The sequence below is a fragment of the Callithrix jacchus genome, chromosome 5 (assembly GCF_049354715.1).
Source record: "Callithrix jacchus isolate 240 chromosome 5, calJac240_pri, whole genome shotgun sequence".
In the NCBI taxonomy this organism is placed as follows: domain Eukaryota; kingdom Metazoa; phylum Chordata; class Mammalia; order Primates; family Cebidae; genus Callithrix; species Callithrix jacchus.
This window is the reverse complement of record NC_133506.1, coordinates 146,273,300-146,293,253: the sequence shown is the minus strand read 5'-3', so window position 1 is coordinate 146,293,253 and position 19,954 is coordinate 146,273,300. Positions and strand designations below refer to the sequence as shown.

Genomic DNA, 19,954 nt, shown 5'->3' with positions numbered 1-19,954 from the left:
AGAGTGGTTCTTGGAAAGGCCAATATTACTACTGTTACTTCTGACAGAGATGATGTAATGAGATTTCTTTCGGTAGCTCATTGTCTCATTGTCAGCATTTACAGATCAAAAGCTTGTTTTTTGTTTGTTTTTTTGGTGTTCAGCGTTCTTGTATTTCCATATCTTCACTGAGTTAAAAGACTTTAAGATAAATCTGAATCTCTATAAGTATTCTCTATAACACATTTAGCCATGAATTAGATGGTGAAACTTCATTGAAAATACTGAATCAGATACTTGGAATATTGTGCCTTTTGACACATCTGATAGGAACCTTGAGTTTCTGGTAGACATTTGAACTTTTGAAAGTTAAAATTACATGCCTGTTGGTTTTAGTTTATTTACTTTAGCAATGAATTATAATATTGATTCAGATATGTAACTTGTTTCTTATTACACAAGTGGTGTCCTCTGAGTAAATTTAAATTTGTGGTTATTTGCCCAGTGATTAATCATATAATTAGATTTTTCTGAACTGATTAGATGAGAAATCTACATGTTTAATATGTTACATATGATCTTCTGTGGTGGCAGTTGAAGGAGAAAGTAAGCTACTTTTAATTTCTTCTGGAAGAAATTCTGTTTTTGAAAACTTGCCAGAAATCTTCCCTATCAGGTTGAAGATTTTTGGGAGTGATATGGAGAGTAGGTGAGAGGATGGGATGAATACACAAGCATAAACACTACTGGACAGGAAATTCATATGTTTCTCTTTCCTTCTGCAATGAAACAAATGGCTTTCAGAAGACCTGTGATAGAGAGGAACAGAGGCAACGGCCCTTCGATCATATGATTATTAGAGCTTGATAATTGGCTGTACAGTATTTCGTTTCTCTCAGAGTTAGCAGCATGTTCTGACTTCTCCGTTAGTGTTGACAACTTAACCTCTCTGTTCCCTTTTGTGTCATTGGTACCTTATCATATCTTAACCGAGGGGTCACTTTGCTTTGTGCTGATTTCTGATTTTAAGCTTTTGCAGGCTTCTGTCATGTGTGCTGCAATGGTACAATGCCAGTTTTAGGTCTAGACCCTTCTAAAAATCCCTCGTACTTTTTATGGTGCGCATTTTAACTTTGATGGGATAGTTAAAAACAGAGGAGGCCGGTAGAGGAGTTATAGACCAAGATTCTTAGGATGACCACAGGTCAGTGTGGAACCCCCAGATACTTTCCCTCCAAGTCACAGAAATTTTGTCAGGACTGTGTTTTTCGAAAGGCTCATCTGAGGGAAGGAGTAATAGATGGCATTGTAGTTGGGTTGGAGGAAGATGGGCAGAGGAAGTGTGCTTCGAGCCTGTTGTGCCAGGCATTGTTCTGAACATCATCTATACATTTTTCACAGAAACGGACCATGTTTATAGTCTTGTTTGCCCCTTTTTTGTAGATTGTAACTTGACACTGAAAGGGGTACAATATTTGTTCTAAATTTAAACTTTGGTAACTGTGTAGTAGTGCTGTTTTTTTTTGAATTGTAGCATTTTGGATTTGCAGTAGATGGTACAAATCTGGTCTCCCCTCTTGCTGGTGAGAAAACTGAGGCAGTGTTTTATTGCAATGGTTTGGTAGTTTCTATTAGAATGGGGACAGGAATGCAGCCGCCTGGTTTGAAGGCTGTCATTCAGTCCCCTGCTAATCCTGCAGTTGGATCGTTTAAATGCCTATTCTTTGTAGTTCAGGGCTTTCATTTTACCAACATGAAAAGCTATAATGAAATACCCCGAAGGAAGAGTCAAGGCTTGGCTTGTTTTGTTCCTTCTGTTTGTGAAGCTTTTCCAAGTTCTCCAGCACTCACTGTTGTTTCTGTCCAGACGTGCTATAGTACCTCCTGTGTTGGGACATAGTTTTGATGCTTATTCTCTTATCTCTGCATCTTTAAATTTATTTTAAATAGATTTTTATTTATATGCAATAATGAAAAGCTAATTTTTATTTACTATGTACTCCCCAGTTGAATTATGATTTTGAAATTTTTCTTATGCTTTTGTATATAAAATCAAAAAATTTCAACATACAGTGAGTATGAGACCTAATATATACATACTTATATATTGAAACAAAAGTTTCACATGCCTTTGTTTACTGCTAATAAAGATATGTATCTGATCTGTTTTACCCGAAAAAGAAGCTGGTAGTTGTGGTCTACTGCAAAGACCTCACCGCTCACTAATGAGTGCCACACTTTGAATATCATGTTCTCCAGCTTCTAGCACAGGGCTAGAGAGAACACAGATAGTCAGATACTGAATCTCACATATCCCGAAACCTACTGCTTTGATACTCTTTTTATGATTCCTCAGACTCATCATACAGATACAGTGTGTTTTGTTATAAATATCTTCATTGCTTTTGATTTGGTTTCAGAGCACATGGTGTTTTCTAGAACAGGTATGAGGATTCAGTCTTCTCTTTAACCTTTTGTACTTCTCATTTATGAGATAAACTTGTTTGACCTTTATACTTTGGATTCGTCTTCTTATGGCTCACATTCTCTTCTTTGTTGTGTTTATACCCTCACACCTTCACATGGGCTGTTCCCTGTGCCTTCAGAACTTCTCTTATTTTACCAAGTCACATGCTTTTCCCACCTCTGGGAAGCTTTTCCTGCCTGATTTGGCAGTTCTCCTTTGTGTACTGACTTGATCTAACTTAAAGTGATACATGCTGGATTCTAAAATAGGATTTGAAACATGAAACTGGAACAGTATATTGAATTTTCTGTTTATTTGTATTAAAAGAAAGTTGTGTGGAAACTAACAGTTTGGCTATTTAAGTACATTTTCCAGATGATAGATGTGCATTCTTTTATGTTTTCATAATTTTTAATTTCTTGGTAAGGTGTATTCTCTACTTTCTAAAACAGTGTATACTGAATATAATTAACTTTTCAGAATGACATACCCTCATAGACACCATTTTTTAGCCATAGTCTAACTTTAGATATAGATGTTGTGAGCCAGGAGATTTTTAAGTTAGGGAATTATGTTAATTCCAGAATGAATTAATTATTTTCTTGAAAACATTCCAGGTTATCAGTTTACTTTTGTGTAATCTGTATCTTTTTCATAACGACACAGTGAAAGGTAGTTAGTTGTGTTTTCCGTGGTTGACTATGTAAAAATTATTTAATTGCAGGACAGCCATATCCCATATTATTGTTTTTTTCTATTTGCAGATATTTTGATGTTGCTTACAATATTTAATATATAGTTACTTTTATATTATCAGAATAATAGACTAAAGGTATCTTTGTAATTCTAACCTATTATTTCACTTGGATGGCAATTTCTGGGTATGAAAAGAACAAGCCCTCATCTTTTCAGGAATTCATGCTAGGTAAGTTTAAGGAGGTACTTGCCCTGTGGCCTATGTACTAGTCCATTTTCATACTGCTGTGAAGAAATACCCGAGACTGGGAATTTATAAAGAAAAAGAGGCTTAATGGACTCATAGTTCTTCATGGCTGGGGAGGCCTCAAAACCATGGTGGAATGCAGAGGATGAACAAAGGCACGTCTTACATGGTAGCAGGCAAGAGAGTGTGTGCAGGGGGCCGGGCACGGTGGCTCACACCTGTAATCCCAGCACTTTGGGAGGCTGAGGCGAGCAGATGATGAGGTTAAGAGATCAAGACCATCTTGGCAAACATGATGAAACCCCATCTCTACTAAAAATGCAAAAATTTAGCTGAGGTGTGGTGGTGTGCGCCTGTAACAGTCCCAGCTACTCAGGAGGCTGAGGCAGGAGAATCACTTGAACCCGGGAGGCAGAGGTTGCAGTGGGCCGAAATCACGCCATTGCACTCCAGCCTGGTGACAGAGCGAGACTCTGTCTCAAATAAATAAAAGAGACTCTGTCTCAAATAAATAAAAGTACCTCCTTAAAAGAGAGTGTGTGTAGGGGAACTGCCTTTTATAAAACCATCAGATCTCACAAGACTTATATCACGAGAATAGCATGGGAAAACCCATGCCCATGATTCAGTCACCTCCTACTGGGTCCCTCCCACGACTTGGGAATGATGGGAACTATAATTCAAGATGAGATTTGGGTGGGGACACAGAGCCAACCCATCATACCATATCAGCCTACAGATTTTTAGTATTGGATTATTATTACTATTATTGAGGGATGATGCTGTTTCCTAACTCATTCAGGACTTTGTTACTGTTTGACTTTTAATAGACTGTCCAATATTGTATATTTAATGTTTTAATGAGAGCTGATAGATTCATATGTTGCTAGAATGTGGGGATGGAAGGTACTATAGACAGAGGTTTTGTATCTGAGGAAACTGAGGTCTGGAGAGAAGCATTTGTCTCAAATCATTTACAACTTACTGTCATGGCCAAGCCCAGACTCTAGTTCAGTGCTACTTGTAGTATACTATGGTCTCTCTACAGCAGTTCTGTAATGGATGATTCTCCCATGAAATCTTCTCTGTAAAATATTTCCTATTTTTAATGAAACTTGAGTTTTCTATTAATAACCTTTCATTGACAGGAATATTGGCTAAAAAATTCTATCTGATATTAACCTTGTTTAGTTCTTAAGCATACCCATTAAAATTTTTTTTAATTTAAACTTATTTTTGTTTATTTATTTTGAGGTGGGGTCTCACTCTGTCATCCAGGCTGGAGTGCAGTGGTGTAGTCCTGGCTCACTGCAGCTTCCACCTCCCAGGCTCATGTTATCCTCCCACTTCAGCCTCCTGAGTAGTTAGGACTACAGATGCCACTATGCCTGGCTAATTTTTTGTATTTTTGATAAAAATTGGGTGTATTAGTCCATTTTTACACTGCTGATAAAGACATATCCCAAGACCAGGAAGAAAAATAGGTTTAATTGGACTTAACAGTTCCACATGGCTGGGGAGGCATTAAAATCATGGTGGGAGGTGAAAGGCACTTCTTACATGGTGGTGGCAAGAGAAAATGAGAAAGATTGAAAAGCAGAAACCCCTGATAAAATTATCAGATCTTGTGACAGTTATTCACTGCCATGAGAACAGTGTGGGGGAACCACCCCCATGATTCAGATTATTTCTTACTGGATTCCTCCCAGGTGGGAATCATGGGAGTACAGTTCAAGATGAGATTTGGGTGGGGACACAGAGCCAAACCATATCACGGGGTTTCACCATGTTGCCCAGGCTGGTCTTGAACTCCTGAATCAACCCGCCTTAGCCTCCCCAGAGTGCTGGGATTACAGGCATGAGCCACCATGCCTGGCTACACCTTTGAGTTTTTACTTCAGCTTTTGTAACTTTTATGTTTAGAAGTTGTATTTAGTTCTTTTAAAAAATCTGCTTAGAGTCTCATCTTTGTTCTTATAATCAAGTCATTGTCATTTCCTGGCACACATTAGACACATGTTTTGTATCCTGTGTCTGATAGTCTGGTGTTTAATATCTTTTTGAGTTTAATTCTGCTGTCTACATTTCTTCATGGGGCTCTTACTCATGGGGCTTGCTTTTCCTGTGTATTTTTATAATTTTTGACTTAGGAACTCAAATCTCTTGGCATTATATTTGTGGTAATTCTTTGTGGGTGGATTGAATTTATCTCCTTCCAGAGTGAATTTGTAATTCTGCCTTTTGTGGGGTGGAAGAGGGTACTCACAATTTAGGATTTCTTTGAATTCTCTACTGAGGTGTTTTTTGTTTGGTTGTTTGGTTTTTAGATCACGTAGCTTGTGGAAATTTGGGTCACAAACTTTTACGAGGGCCTCGTTACAGTTATGAATTTTGGAAGAGATTTATTTCTTCTTTCTTCCTGTCTCTACTCCTAAGTGCCAAGGACAAACCAAGCAAGTTTTCTTGCTGTTTCTTGTGGTATGGTTTTCTTTTAAACTGAAGAGAAACCCTTTGGGGATCTCAGCTTCATGCTGGTATCTCCTGTTGTCCTCCCTGTCTTGAGTGGTCCCTGTTTTAGTACCTGTTTTCTGCACTCCATTCCGTTCAGCTGTTAGAAGAGAATTTAAAGGTCACTAAAGTCAAAGATACCCACAGTGGGAAGTCTTTGGTGTTTGCTTCTCTCGCGTAGTTCCCCCATCACTTTGTTTTTTGATTTCTGCAGATTATTTTATCACTAGCTCAGTTAATTATTGTTATTTTTTAATTTCTTCCATCTTTTGGTTGTTTTCATCAGAAGGGTCTGAGTATCTAATTGTTTTTTCATGATGAATTCTATAGTAATCTTTTGCCTAAGTTACAAAAATGGGACAGAAGTCAGAAAAAAATGTCCTTTTCCATTTGTGTGTGCCATGTGCTCAGACAAAATAAATTCTGATACCTATGAAGGCTCCAGAGCAGAACAAGTTTTGCTCTTGTTGCCTAGCTGGAGTGCAGTGGTGTGATCTCAACTCACTACAACCTCTGCCTACTGGTTCAAGCGATTCTCCCACCTCAGCCTCCTGAGTAGCTGGGATTAAAGGCATGCACTACCACACCTGGCTAATTTTTGTAATTTTAGTAGAGACGGGGTTTCACCATGTTGGCCAGGCTGGTCTTGAACTCCTGGCCTCAGATGATCCACCTCCCAAAGTGCTGGGATTACAGGCGTGAGCCGCCACACCTGACCTGGAGCAGAACTTCGTAAGTCACCACCATGTTTTCCCTTTATCCCAGTAAAGAATCACTGATTTCATAAAAGCCATGGTTAGGTTTGACAGGGTCATGTTTCTCAAATGTGGGAATGGAACTATTATTATTGAATGTTTACTTTTTCTAGGCTCACTTTAAATTTTCGGGTGATTGTGTGACCATTATGTGACGTAATAGAATTTGTCAGTCTTCAACAAAATCCTTCAGGAATGTCTTAAAAATGGTAACAGTTGGCCAGGCATGGTGGTTCACTTCTGTAATCCCAGCAGTTTGGGAGGCTGAGGCGGGTCAGTCACCTGAGGTCAGGAGTTCAAGACTAGCCTGGCCAATATGGTGAAACTCAGTATCTGGAAAAAAAAAAAAAGATGGTAACAATTGTATAGCAAAATTTTGACTTTGCAGTTGGTTTTCACCAGTTATATCTAACTTTGGTGTTGAAAACTCTTAAAGTTATAAACAACTCAGTAGGAACCAATTGCTTAGTATAAGCTTTTGCCTTTTTAGTTAGCATTAGGCTAGAGAGAGGAGTGTACTCTGATCATTTCTGCAGAGGAAAACCTTGAATCCATGCAGTAATCGTGCTTCTCCTGCATCTGCAGAATCTGCTGTGCAGTGTCATTACCACAGGAAGGCATAGTTTACGGTGCTGTGCCTTAGTTTAGAACTGTAATAAGCTGAGTGTTCTTTTTTTGTACGTTTCATTTTGATCTGCTCCCCTCTCTCCATCCTAACCATCATTCTTCAAGCTGTTGAATTGTGGGCTTGGCATATATTGGTTGCCTCGGACTTCCCTGGAGTTTTGTGTTAATACACTGATGTCTTCAGAAGCATCGATGAAAGTGATCGAAAATGGTAGAATGTTGAGTGAGAAGTGAGAAGCGATTTTAGAAATCACACAATCTTTTCATTTTCTGAGTAGTTTTAGCCATGAAAATCTTAGTTCATGTAAAGGTTACTTGAAAAACCCAACAGATAAATTTGGAACTGGGAATTCTGAAAATCGCTGAGGATTCTGACCCTTTTTGCAAATGAAGATTCTTCAATCTAGAAGGGTTAAACGATTATGATCTACAGCTCTTTCCAACTTACCATTCTTGGCCTACTGTCCCCAGACTTCTGAATTGGCTTATGATTCTGCTTTGTTGTTAGGCTGTGTGGTGGGGAGTACAGTGATGATACCTCCGGGGGCCACTTCATGGAATTGGCTCTTGTCTGCCAAACTAAGGAGAGTATCTATTTTTTTTTATATTACAGCTGTCTTGTTTTGTTTTCTGATTTTCTTCCTGTCATTTCTTAGCTTTTGCATGGAGCAGAAAAGATATATTACTGTGACTGGTTTATTTTCTTTGTGTTTGAAAGGAAGGGTGAGAAGAGGACCAGCATTTATTAGACACCTGCTTATGTGCCAAGCACCATTAGCGGCCTTAGAAAAGTTAAAATTCTGTTAATTTATAGTCACCCTAAAAAGTAGTTGCTGACATTTTTAACAGTTGAGAAACTGAGGCACAGAGAGGCAATACCCGACCCATAGTTGAAACTTCTGTGAGGACAAGGTGGTAGGAGAAGAGCTTACTAAGCAGGTGTAAAAGTACATGATACATATGGTGACAGGCAGACATCGGGGTGGTTAGAATACAAGGCAAGTGGCATGTGATTTGGCTAACAGTGGAGAGAGAACCCTTACCTGTTCTTTGTGCATCTTAAGGGCTAGAAATGCCATCTAAGGTATATTCACTGGTATTTTATTTTTCTAGGTAGGTAAGTGTTTGAGGTTGTATTCTGGATGATGGCACCTTTTCTTCTGTTTTGGTGGGGGAAAATGATTATACTCATTTGAATAAGCCAGTATCAGTTTGGATTTTTACAACAGGTGGTATTCCAGCACTTTGGGAGGCCGAGGCGGGTGGATCACGAGGTCAAGAGATCAAGACCATCCTGGTCAACATGGTGAAACCCCGTCTCTACTAAAAATACAAAACATTAGCTGGGCATGGTGGCGCGTGCCTGTAATCTCAGCTACTCAGGAGGCTGAGACAGGAGAATTGCCTGAACCCAGGAGGCGGAGGTTGCAGTGAGCTGAGATCGCGCCATTACACTCCAGCCTGGGTAACAAGAGCAAAACTCCATCTCAAAAACAAACAAACAAACAAAAAAAAAACCTGGGTTTATTGATTATTTTCAACATATGTGAGGGCCTTTTGTAACAGGGTACTTGAGCTGGCAGGGTGAAGGGTAGTAGGGCTTGCAGTATTCCCATCAGTTTTTAGTGGATCGTGAAGTTGCTGTAATAATTGAATTTGGTATTGTTAATGACATATTAATTGCTATCCAAACTTAGAAATAAATGATATCTATTCACTAGTGATGGTATCAAGGTTTTATATAAAACCTAAAAGTAATTCCCAAGTTAAAAAAATAAAGACAGTATCATGTATATAGAAGGGCTGGTTGGCTGGAGGATGTTAGAAGAAACGTCTTGTTTTGGTGGAACTTGACTGCCAACTCACTGTGTACCTTTATCAGTCCTCCTTTTTGGCTTCAAACTGTCAGGAAATTGAAGATGCAGTCTAACAAAGGTTCTGAGCTTCCCAGGTTCAGAAGTCACGTGCGGAAAGGAAGCAGCAGGTGTGAGTTTCTGAGCGCTGGTGTGTTGCTAACCTTATGCCCTGTGTAGCTGAGGAAGCACATTGTCTGCAGCTGTTCACAGTGACATTGGGTGTTTTTTGAGTAGTGTCCTATCAGTTACATTTATCTAGTATGTTTTCTTGGGAATTTTCAAGGTAAACACAGTCCAAGTTATATTAACAGAGTTGCTTTTAATTCCTTTTCAGACTACATTTTAGAGTCCATTTAGTTGTATCCATTTATGTATCATCACCCAGAATGGTGCTCAGGACCACATTTGTCCCCCTCCCTTTCACATGGTCTTCAGGGACCACAGGTGCACAGAATCGAGTTGATCACTTTCCGGAAACCCTTGTTTCTTTTCTTCTTGTGCTCCATTCCCAATTCCATGGCCCATCCCTTTTCCAGCACCCACTCAGGTATGTAGTATATTTAATATATACTGTTCAGTCTACTTTCCATGTGTTATTAAACACACACACACACACACACACACACACACACACACACGGTGGTGTTTTATGTTAATCTAATTTTTCTTTTTTTCATTTAACATTTTGTTTTTGAGATTACTCATGTTTCTGGGTGTAAACCTAGTTCATTTATTCCGGTTCTACTATGTAGTATGCTGTCACATTTTACGAATCTATTTCTCCAATGATGGACCATCTAGACTGCTGTCAGCTGCACCCAGACTGTTGTCAGCTGCATTCGTAAATGACACTACAGTAAACATTCTTGTCAGCTTAGTTCTGTGTAAGAATTTCAGGTTTATAGTTCAGAATTGCTAGGCCACTGAATATGTACATATTTATATTTAGCTTCACAGAATTTCGGCTCTCAGAGATGTCTGCTATCAGATTACACTCCTGTTAGAGTACATGATACAGCAGGAGATTTCATTCATTACTTAGAAAAAAAAAAAAAAAAAATGAATGTAATTCCTCGATCCAGGCTTTGGTTCTGTGAGAAAGTTCCTGTAAACCAATTTTTAGTCATTATCAAAAGCCTTTATTCTTAAATATTATTATTTCTCTTCTCCTTTTTCTTTTGTGTTATTTAGCAATAGGGATCATAGATAGGTTTTTTTTTTACAGGATGTCTCTAACACCTGTGTAATTGTGACAATATTGTGAAAATACAGTTATTTATGTGTAACAATGGGAACATATTGTGAGAAATGCATCATTAGGCCATTTTGTCGTTGGGCATGTGCACATCATAGAATGTTCTTACACAAACTTAGGTGGTAGAGCTTACTGCATTCCTAGGCTAGATGTTAGAGCCTATTGCTTGTAGGTTACAAACCTGTACAGCATGTTCCTGTGCTTTCTAGGCAGTTGTAACACAGGGGTAAGTGTGCATCTGAACATATCTAAACCTAAGAAAAGCACTGTTAAAAATACAGTGTAAAGGATAAAGACACACCTGTTTAGGGTGGCTCCATTGTAATGTGATAGGACCATCATTGTGTTGCAGCTTGTCATTGACTGAAGCATCATTATGTGGTGTAGAACTGTACTATAAATACTAAGATTTTTGTTTTTCATTTTATAGGGCGCCAATGCTTCGGCATTAGAGAAAGAGATTGGTCCAGAACAGTTTCCGGTCAATGAGCATTATTTTGGATTAGTCAATGTAAGTATCCATTGATACGCTTTTAGAATCGTGTTCGGAAGCAGTTTGAAAAATGATGAATGCATTTCATAAGTTCTTAAAGAAATTTTTTTTTAATCAATAGAGTTAAATGCCAAGAGACTTGATTGGGAATTTTGAAATGATCTTTAAGGGAAGGGAAACAAAGTTGCCTAGCATCTTAAGAGTCTTAGAGATAGAATAGTTTCTAACTTGTCAGCCTGATTGTCCCTATTTTGTCAGAAATTTCTCATAGCCAAAATTTAGTATTAATTTATATTAACACTAAAATTTAGTATTGATGTATAGCGTAGACCAAATGATCTCTTGATTGTTTGAAAATAATTTATTTGACTAAGTGTTACAAATGTACAAGTATAAATTTAGCTATGCGAATGCCTTTATGTATCTATGTGGTATTTGACAATTTACTTCTGTCATTGTACCAGTGCTATAGCTATAAAAGTGTGAATTGTGGGGAAAAAAGTACATCCCAGTTCTTGCAGAGGTATTTCTAGTAATTATACATTTTTGAAACTTTGGGAAAATTTGAGAAGTTTTGCCAGAATGTTATCTGTTCTGAGCCACGGGAGAATACCACAAACCCGTGCCATGTAATTGTTGTGGTAGTTTATTTCATACAGTTGTACTGTACTATCAGGTGAATCCATGGTAGGTGTTTTAAAATGCATATATTGATAAAATAGGTAACACAGTAAGTTATATTGAACAAACTGGTGGACTCTAAATATTGGTCTGTACATAGGACATATGAGATGGGTTTCTCATGGATTTGAGGAAAGCAGTTGAAGTGATGTGTGTGATTCCCTGTGCTTTGGGAATTCTTTGTGTGTGCACTATGCATAAAACCTGTAACAGAATCAGCACTCCCCTACCCTTCTCTGTCTTTTAGAACAGGGTACTCATTATTCCTCTTACTTATTTTATTCCGGAATTTAACCTTATGTTCTAATTTAAAAAACAGCATTTTAATTATAATTTTAAAATAACAATAAAAATAAGAGACCAGCAGAAGACGCTTTGTCTTCATTCCCTGGAAAGATTCATTTGATGAGTAGAAATACAGCTTTTGGTCTGTGTGCCTTGTTATTATACAAAAAAATTAACGTCTCTACAGGGGCCACAGCTCTGCCTATTAAAGGTTGGTGAACATTGTGAATGATCAGAAATAAAACTGTGGCCAGAGTAGATGCAGCAAAACTATTAGAGGGGTTAACTCCAGGCAGCAGGCTGGAGTGTGGTGTTTCGATCACAGCTCACTGTAGCCTCGACCTCCTGGGCTCAGGCAATCTTGCCTTAGTCTTCTGAGTAGCTAGCACCACATGCATGCACCACCATGCCTGTCTAATTTTTTAAAAAATTATTTATAGAGATGGGATCTTGCTATATTGACCAAGCTTTTTTTTTTTTTTTTTTTTTTTAATGGAGAGCAGAAAAATAACACAGTTTAATCTAGCCGAAAATTAACAGAGTGGTTGCTTTTTAGTACTTTAATGACAACCTGTTTTCTGTTACTTTCAGTTGCAGATATTTTTGTCTCGGAAGAATATTTTCACAGATAATAGCTCTTATGGCAGCTTACTCTTAATGAGGGATAATTACGTGTCACTATAATTTGTAAAATACATGGTATGAGAATTTCCTCTTAGCTTATCTCCCATAGATACGGTGCTATTCCTGATGTTATTGAAAGTAGAGAGGAGAAATACTAGTGTGGCTTGAGGACCCTGGGATGGGCAAAGGAGCCCTTGGAAGCTTTCTTTTGCTGTAAAGTATCTCACATACAGGCCAGCTATTTACGTAGTCAGCTAAATTCTTTGAAAACAAGTTATTTTAACCTGGTAAGTCAAACTGCCTTTTTTCCTTTTATATTGTAGCTGATTGCTACTTATTTTAGTAGAGCTGATAGTAGAGAGTGATTTAAACCGCAGTATAGTGTATCTTTCCTACTTGTATGTAGTCTGTGCATTTTTTGAATAGCTTTTTTTTTTCATTGTTTTATCCTATGGTTCTTATATTAATTTTCTAATATAGGTAGGCCTCAACACACAAGTAGGCAGGCCTCACAGTAGGTTCATTTGTGAGGCTACTGGGAAATGTGCTTTTCCTATCTTCTAAGGTTTTAGGTTGTTGAGAAAAAAAAAAAATGTGCTTTCCCTCCAGAATCTTTATTATAAAATTATGATTGAATTCCTAGTCCATCATATAAAAGTCTATTTAAACTGAATTGCTACTGGTCATTAGTTGGAGCAGGGTCCTTTGTAGAAATATATACAAATGAAGCTTTCTGTTTTGGGTTATAAATTTCATTAGGCAACGTCTGTTGGTTCTGGATTTTATTTTATTTTTGCTTTAGTTTCATTCTCATTCAGTTTCTCACCAGCTGATGGCTATAGTTTACTTGAGGTTTATGTTGTTGGAGAGTCCAGGGAATATCCATATCAAACCTGGCAAAAGAGCTCTGGCCCAGGTCCTCTGCCTAGACTGTATCAAGTCTCCAACCCCATTGGAAGGGCTGTAAAAGGGTTTTGATTGATAACAACAGTAATTTGCATAGAGAAGGGAAAGCAGTTCCTGTAAGGAAGTATGGGGCAGTGGAGTAAGCCTGTAGGGTAAGGAACTGACATCTATTGGAATATGAAAAGATGACTTCCGGGTTAGCTACTCAATGTCTGGCCCACTCTGCTGCAGTAAGAGTGGTGGGTAGGAGAATGTGGAAATACAGTGTTCCAAAATGTGCTCACCTAAACAAGAACTGGTTGGTGGAAGAGGACATTCCCTTCGAACATCTTAGGATGTTCATAGAACAGGCACCATCACCCATGTCCAGCAGCCCAGCATCAGGGACAGGGAAGAAATTGTGCTTCTTCAAAAACCTGGGTTTGTTTTGTTTGTTTGTTTTGTTTTTTTAGATGGAGTTTCGCTCTTGTTACCCAGGCTGGAGTGCAATGGCGCGATCTCGGCTCACCGCAACCTCCGCCTCCTGGGTTCAGGCAATTCTCCTGCCTCAGCCGGGATTACAGGCATGCATCACCGTGCCCAGCTAATTTTTTGTATTTTTAATAGAGACGGGGTTTCACCATGTTGACCAGAATGGTCTCGATCTCTTGACCTCGTGATCCACCCATCTCGGCCTCCCAAAGTGCTGGGATTACAGGCTTGAGCCACCGTGTTTTTTTTTTTTTTGAGAAAGGGTCTTACTCTGTCATCGAGGCTGGAGTGCAGTGAGTGATCATGGCTCACTGCAGCTTCACTTCCCTGGCTCAAGACATGCTTCCGCCATTACCTCCTGAGTAGCTGGGACTACAGGTGCATGCCAACATGCTCAGCTAATTTTTCAAGGTTTTTGTAGCGACAGGGTCTCACTATTGCCCATGCTGGTGTTGAATTCTTGGTCTCAAGCGATCCTCCTGCCTCAGCCTCCCAAAGGGCTGGTATTAAGGCATGAGCCACTGTGCCTAGCCTCAGTATTTAAACAAAGTAATGCTAGTGACAATGCTATTCCTGATATTATTGGAATTGGGTTAAAACCAGTAGTCTCGAAATGAAGTGTGTAAGATGATCCATTAGGAATGGGAAGAAATTTTTAGAATTTCTAATGTTTATTTTTATGTAAAAATGATAGACTAAGCATTATTTTTAACATATGGATGATACTGGTGTCTGTACTCTATTTGTATACGATATGGTTATATGTTACTTCAGGTTCCATGATGTCAGCGGGTTGACAGTATAACTGTCTCTCATTTATTTCTGCTATGGCAGATCTATTATAATTTAAACGTAGTTTTAGAGAATTATATAATTGAATTTTAGTTAACTAAAAAGGTTGTTTTAAAGTAACTATTGGCTGGCTGTGGTGGCTCATGCTTTTAATCCCACTACTTTGGGAGGCCAAGATGAGAGGATTGCTTTGAACCCAGAAGTCTGAGACCAGCCTGGGCAATGTAGTGAGACCCTGTTTCTACAAAAAAAAAAAGGCTGGGGCATAGTGGTACATGCCTGAGGTCCCAGCTACTCCAGAGGCTGAGGTGGGAGGATCTCTTGAGCCCAGGAGGTTGAGGCTGCAGTGAGCCATGATCATACCACTGCACTCCAGCCTAGGTGACGGCAAGACCACCCTGTCTCAAAAAACAAAAAGGTAGCCGTGAAATGATGAAGGGCCAGGAATTGTTCTGAGTATTTTAAGTGGATGATTCATTTAATTATTTAAGAAATTCTAAGAGGTAGGTGCTGTATTACCCCCTTTTTTCAGAGGAAGAAACTGATAAACAGAGCAGTTTAGTAATTTCTTAAGGACAGATAGTGGAACCAGACTTGAACTTAGACAGTTATGTTTTAGATCCTGTGTGCTTTATTACTGTGCTGTGCTACTCTCAAGGCAGGCATTTTCTAAGTGAATTCAAACTAATTTGGTCGATAAGATGACACATTGGATACCATGATTTAGAAAATAAAGGTGAGACTCTCCTTCCCTTACACTTACATATCTTTCTGAAGGTATCTTTTTCAGTTTTGATAGCCATTAAAACCACCTGTCCAAATAACTGAACATAAACCCAGACTATCAAATTGCTGTTTTAAAATCTAAAATCTATACAAAAAAAATAATCTCATTGCTCTCACTTAAAACTAATAATTTTTCGTGAAAAAATAGCTTGTGTAACAAATAAGACAAAAATCTAAATGTGCATTTTCTTAGTTGCATTCCTTTACATTTTTAATATACATAATATAGTACATATAATTTATAAATATGCTTAAGGGATGTGTGCTCAAAATGGTCTTAGTAATAGACATATAAAAAAATGTTTGTGGTGGGATGTTTGTTACAGTTTGGAGAAAAAGGCATTAGAAAAAGCACTTTGAAAGCAAGAATGAGTTATTGTGTTCAATAAGCAATCAAAAAAATCAGTGATCAGACCTTGAGTAGGGTGGCAACTTTTAAAATGCCTTCTCTCTGATCTAAACCTACCTTGATCTTCAAAACCAGCTGAGATAATACAGCAATAGATTTCAGCACTAAAGTAATTTTTTTTTCTTAAGAAATTGAGCATTCACAAAGAAGAGTATAGAGGAACTCATCCCATAAAACCTTTTGCGTGAACGCTATACGCTTGAAAGATAATTTTTAGGTCTTAGGACCTTGAATGAAAGTTAATTTAAAAAATCAAGGACATTGAAGGAAAAGTTTCAAAATTATTAATAAGATTGAAAGCTAGCTTATTCTGGAGAAATAATAGTAGTTGCAACCTTTAATTTTTCCTTAATGGGATTGATGAAAGTAAATACAAGAAGATTCTAATGGCAGGCCTCAAAGAATTGATTATAATGTTACTGTTGCTTTGTATTCAGAAGATGAGCAAGTTATGTTGGATAGAAGTGTGATCCTGACTTCCAGTAGTCTACAAGACAGACTCCCTCTTGTTTTTTAGCTTATCCTATTTGCTTCTTATATTTTTTACAGATGTGTCAATACTTCCTATTGTAATATTTCTGATACACTCTGAGATGATCTCTTTTGCTTTCATTTCCCTACTCGGTGGTAGTTGTTCATTTCCCCTGTTACCTATTCTAAAATATGGAGATTGTGTCATCTCTTTGATTAATATAACCGGATTTGTTGGTTGTTAGCCTCCTTAGATTGTGGTACAATATGGATATTTTTAAGAAAAATTGATCCTGGATACTGGATAAATTAATCCTGGCAACATTGTAGATTCTACTTCAGGTGTGCTTAACCCCTGGATAGGCTTCATTGAAGTGTATCTGTAGTTACATTTATGATCACTGATATCAGTACCCTTTAACCACATGCTTCTTAAGCTTAAGCACCTCTTTTTCTGAAACCAGTGCTTGTCTCCTGCTAGCAGTGTGGATGTGAGAAGCCGTTGTCCTCACTAGGTCTCAGGTCCTCAGCTGAAGAGGGCATGAATCTCCCAAGCCTCTTCAAAAAATTGGTAACTCTTGTTTCAGTGGGGCAGAGGGATCTTAATTGTTTAATATCTGTGGAAAAGAAGAAATATATTCAGACAGTTAGATTGAACATAGCAGAGCTTTTAAATTTTTTCCCCTGGAATTATTGGTTCTGCCTAGTCTCTGTCTTCACTATGAATTTATCTGGTTAGGTTCTTTATTTGCTATGATTTTGACATACGATGACATGATTTAATTTACTTCAAAGATTAAACATCTCCTTTGAAAAGTGAGAGGAGAGTTTAAGTGTAATGAATCACCATGAACCCATCTACCTATCTTGAACAATTAACAATATTTTCATTCTCTTCCACTTATCCTTTTTTTTTTTTTTTCCCCTGGAAAAGGAAGTCCTAGTCATCAATGTCATTTTGGCTATAAATGGCGCACGTTTAATTATGTGTCTCAAAGTAGCAGGAACATTATAAAAAATATGACCATCTAATGGTCACACCTGACAAAGTCAACAATTTCTCAGTATCATGCAATGGTGGGATATATTCAGATATCTTCTTTTGTCTCAAAGATGACTTTTTTTTTTTTTTCCTTGAGATGGAGTCTGTTGCCCAGGCTGGAGTGCAGTGGCGAGATCTTGGCTCCGGGTTCAAGCAGTTCTTCTGCCTCTGCCTCCTGAGTAGCTGGGTTTAAAGGAGTGCATCACCACGCCCGGCTAGTTTTTGTATTTTTAGTAGAGAGGGCGTTTCACCATGTTGGCCAGGCTGGCCTCAAACTCCTGACCTGGTGATCTGCCCGCCTCGGCCTCGCAAAGTGCTGGGATTACAGGCATGAGCCACTGAGCCTGGCCAAAGATGACTTTTCATAGTTGGCTTATAAATCAGGATCTAAGTAAACTCCAAGCATTTACATTTGCAACTTGATTGTTGTATCTCTTGAGTCCTTCTCAACTTTTTTCTTTTTCAAGCCATCAATTTGTGGAGAAACTAGGTTGTATGTCCTAGAGGCTATCCGCATTTCACACTTGACCTTTTCCATCTTTACATTGTCTCTTCCGTTGCCTGTCTTGTAAATTAATAGTTGCATCTAGAGACATGATTGAAGTTTAATGGTTTTGTTTTTTTTTTAAGGTAAGAATACTTCATAGGAGGTAAGATATGTTAAAAGACATACAATATTCAGTTGTTCACTTTCAGCGAAGCTGAAATGCATGGGAGGTTTAGGTCTGATCCCTCTGTTTTAAAGTTCTCCATCAGCTTTTAACCTAATCCTTTGAGCATCCATTGATAATTATTGCTTAATCTGTTATTTACAACCATTTCTTCTGATTTTATTCACTGGAATTACTTTATAAACAAAAACTTCCTTCATCAACTGTTTAGTGGCCCTGAAATATGGTTCTTATGAGAAAGGCAAGATGAATCTTTAATGTTTTCCTTTTATATGTTAGTTTGCAGCTGTCAGTGGAGACTAATGAGGGTTTCCTTTTTAAAAATGTCATTATATTCACACACACACCCTGCTTTTTTTTTTGGAGAAAGTCTCATTCTGTTGACCAAGCTGGAGTGCAGTGGCACCATCTTGGCTCACTGCAACCTCTGCCTTCCAGGTTCAAGGGATTCTACCACCTCAGCTTCCTGATTAGCTGGAATTACAGGTGTGTGCCACCACACCTGGCTAATTTTTGTAATTTTAGTTAGAGACGGGATTTCACCATGTTGGCCAGGCTGGTCTCAAACTCTTGACCTCAACTGATCCACCTGCCTTGGCCTCCCAAAGTGCTGGGATTATAGGCAGGAGCCATTGCTCCTAGCCTAAAATGTCATTTTAAATTTATGAATTTTTATATAGTTGGTGTATTTTAATCCATTGCAGTGATCCTTTTGTATTAAAGTTGACACTTGACATTCAAGATATCCCAGGCTAATCTTGCACATTGTACATTTCTTGTCCCGAATTTTATATAAGCCATATCTTCAAGATGTCCGAGTTCCTTTTGATGGAGAAAAGGTGTTTAGAGAACACAATCTGGGTATAAGAGAAAGTTGTTCCTGCCACACCTTTTCAGTGGACAGAGTTTGAAAACACGTACACACAAACATATATGCCTGCACACAGATGTACACTTTCAGAGTTATAAAAGACAGTTTATACTGATATTTCCAACTTAAGTTTATAGGGCTTTTACTTTTCTGATTTTTATTACAGTGTCTTCTTTTCCTTTACATTAAAAATTTTGGTTCTTACGGTTATTAACATAATTCCTTGTTTGCTTTATCCTATGATATAGCTACAATAGTTACAAAATAACAACATCAATAAATTCGGGGTTTTGTTTGTTTGTTTTTGAGACAGGATCTCTCTTTGTCACCCAAGATGGACTGCGGTGATGCGATCTCGGCTCACTGCAACCTCTATCTCCCAGGTTCAAGCGATTCTCATACCTCACCCTCTTGAGTAGCTGTAATCACAGGCATGTGCCATCACATCTGGCTAATTTTTATATTTTTAGTAGAGATGAGGTTTTACCATGTTGACCAAGCTGGGTCTTGAACTTCTGATGTCCAGTGATCCACCCTCCTCAGCCTCCCAAAGTGCTGGGATTAGAGGTGTAAGCTACCATGTCTGACCAATAGATTTTTTTTTTTTTTTAATGCTTAGACTGTATCTCATTAGGGGTGTATGGTAAACATTCTTTGTTTTAGGTGACCTGAAGTAATTCTTTTCTCTGTATTTCTACCATTGAGTTCATATGCATTTAGGTTTCGTTTATTTTTGTTTTTAATTTTAGAAATTTTTTTTTTTATGTTAGAAGAGATGGGGTACAAAGTAAATGTTTTATAACAACATACTTTTAAAGAAGTCTTACTTTTATCTACCTCTTCATTATTTTTCCTGTTCTCCTATAAAAAACTATTTTTATTAGCTTTTTATCTTTCCTCATTTTTTTAAAAAATATAAGCAAATGGTCTATGGACATACATTTGATATCACCCAATTTTATTTTTCTCTGCCTAGCCTTTTTAACTTATTACTGTATATACATGATCTCACCCCAGAGTAGAAATATGAGAATGGTTCTCATTTCTTTTTTATAGTTTCCT

The 19,954-nt window shown here is 38.0% G+C and overlaps 1 protein-coding gene across 1 annotated transcript in view; it reads left to right on the top strand.

The window, feature by feature from the left end:
• The window catches only part of USP12 (ubiquitin specific peptidase 12), a 105,715-nt gene that overhangs the window by 44,343 nt on the left and 41,418 nt on the right, over positions 1-19,954 (top strand). The window contains exon 2 of the mRNA XM_002748938.6: positions 10,821-10,901. Coding sequence (XP_002748984.1) covers positions 10,821-10,901 — 81 coding nt within the window. The remainder of the gene's footprint in view (positions 1-10,820; positions 10,902-19,954) is intronic.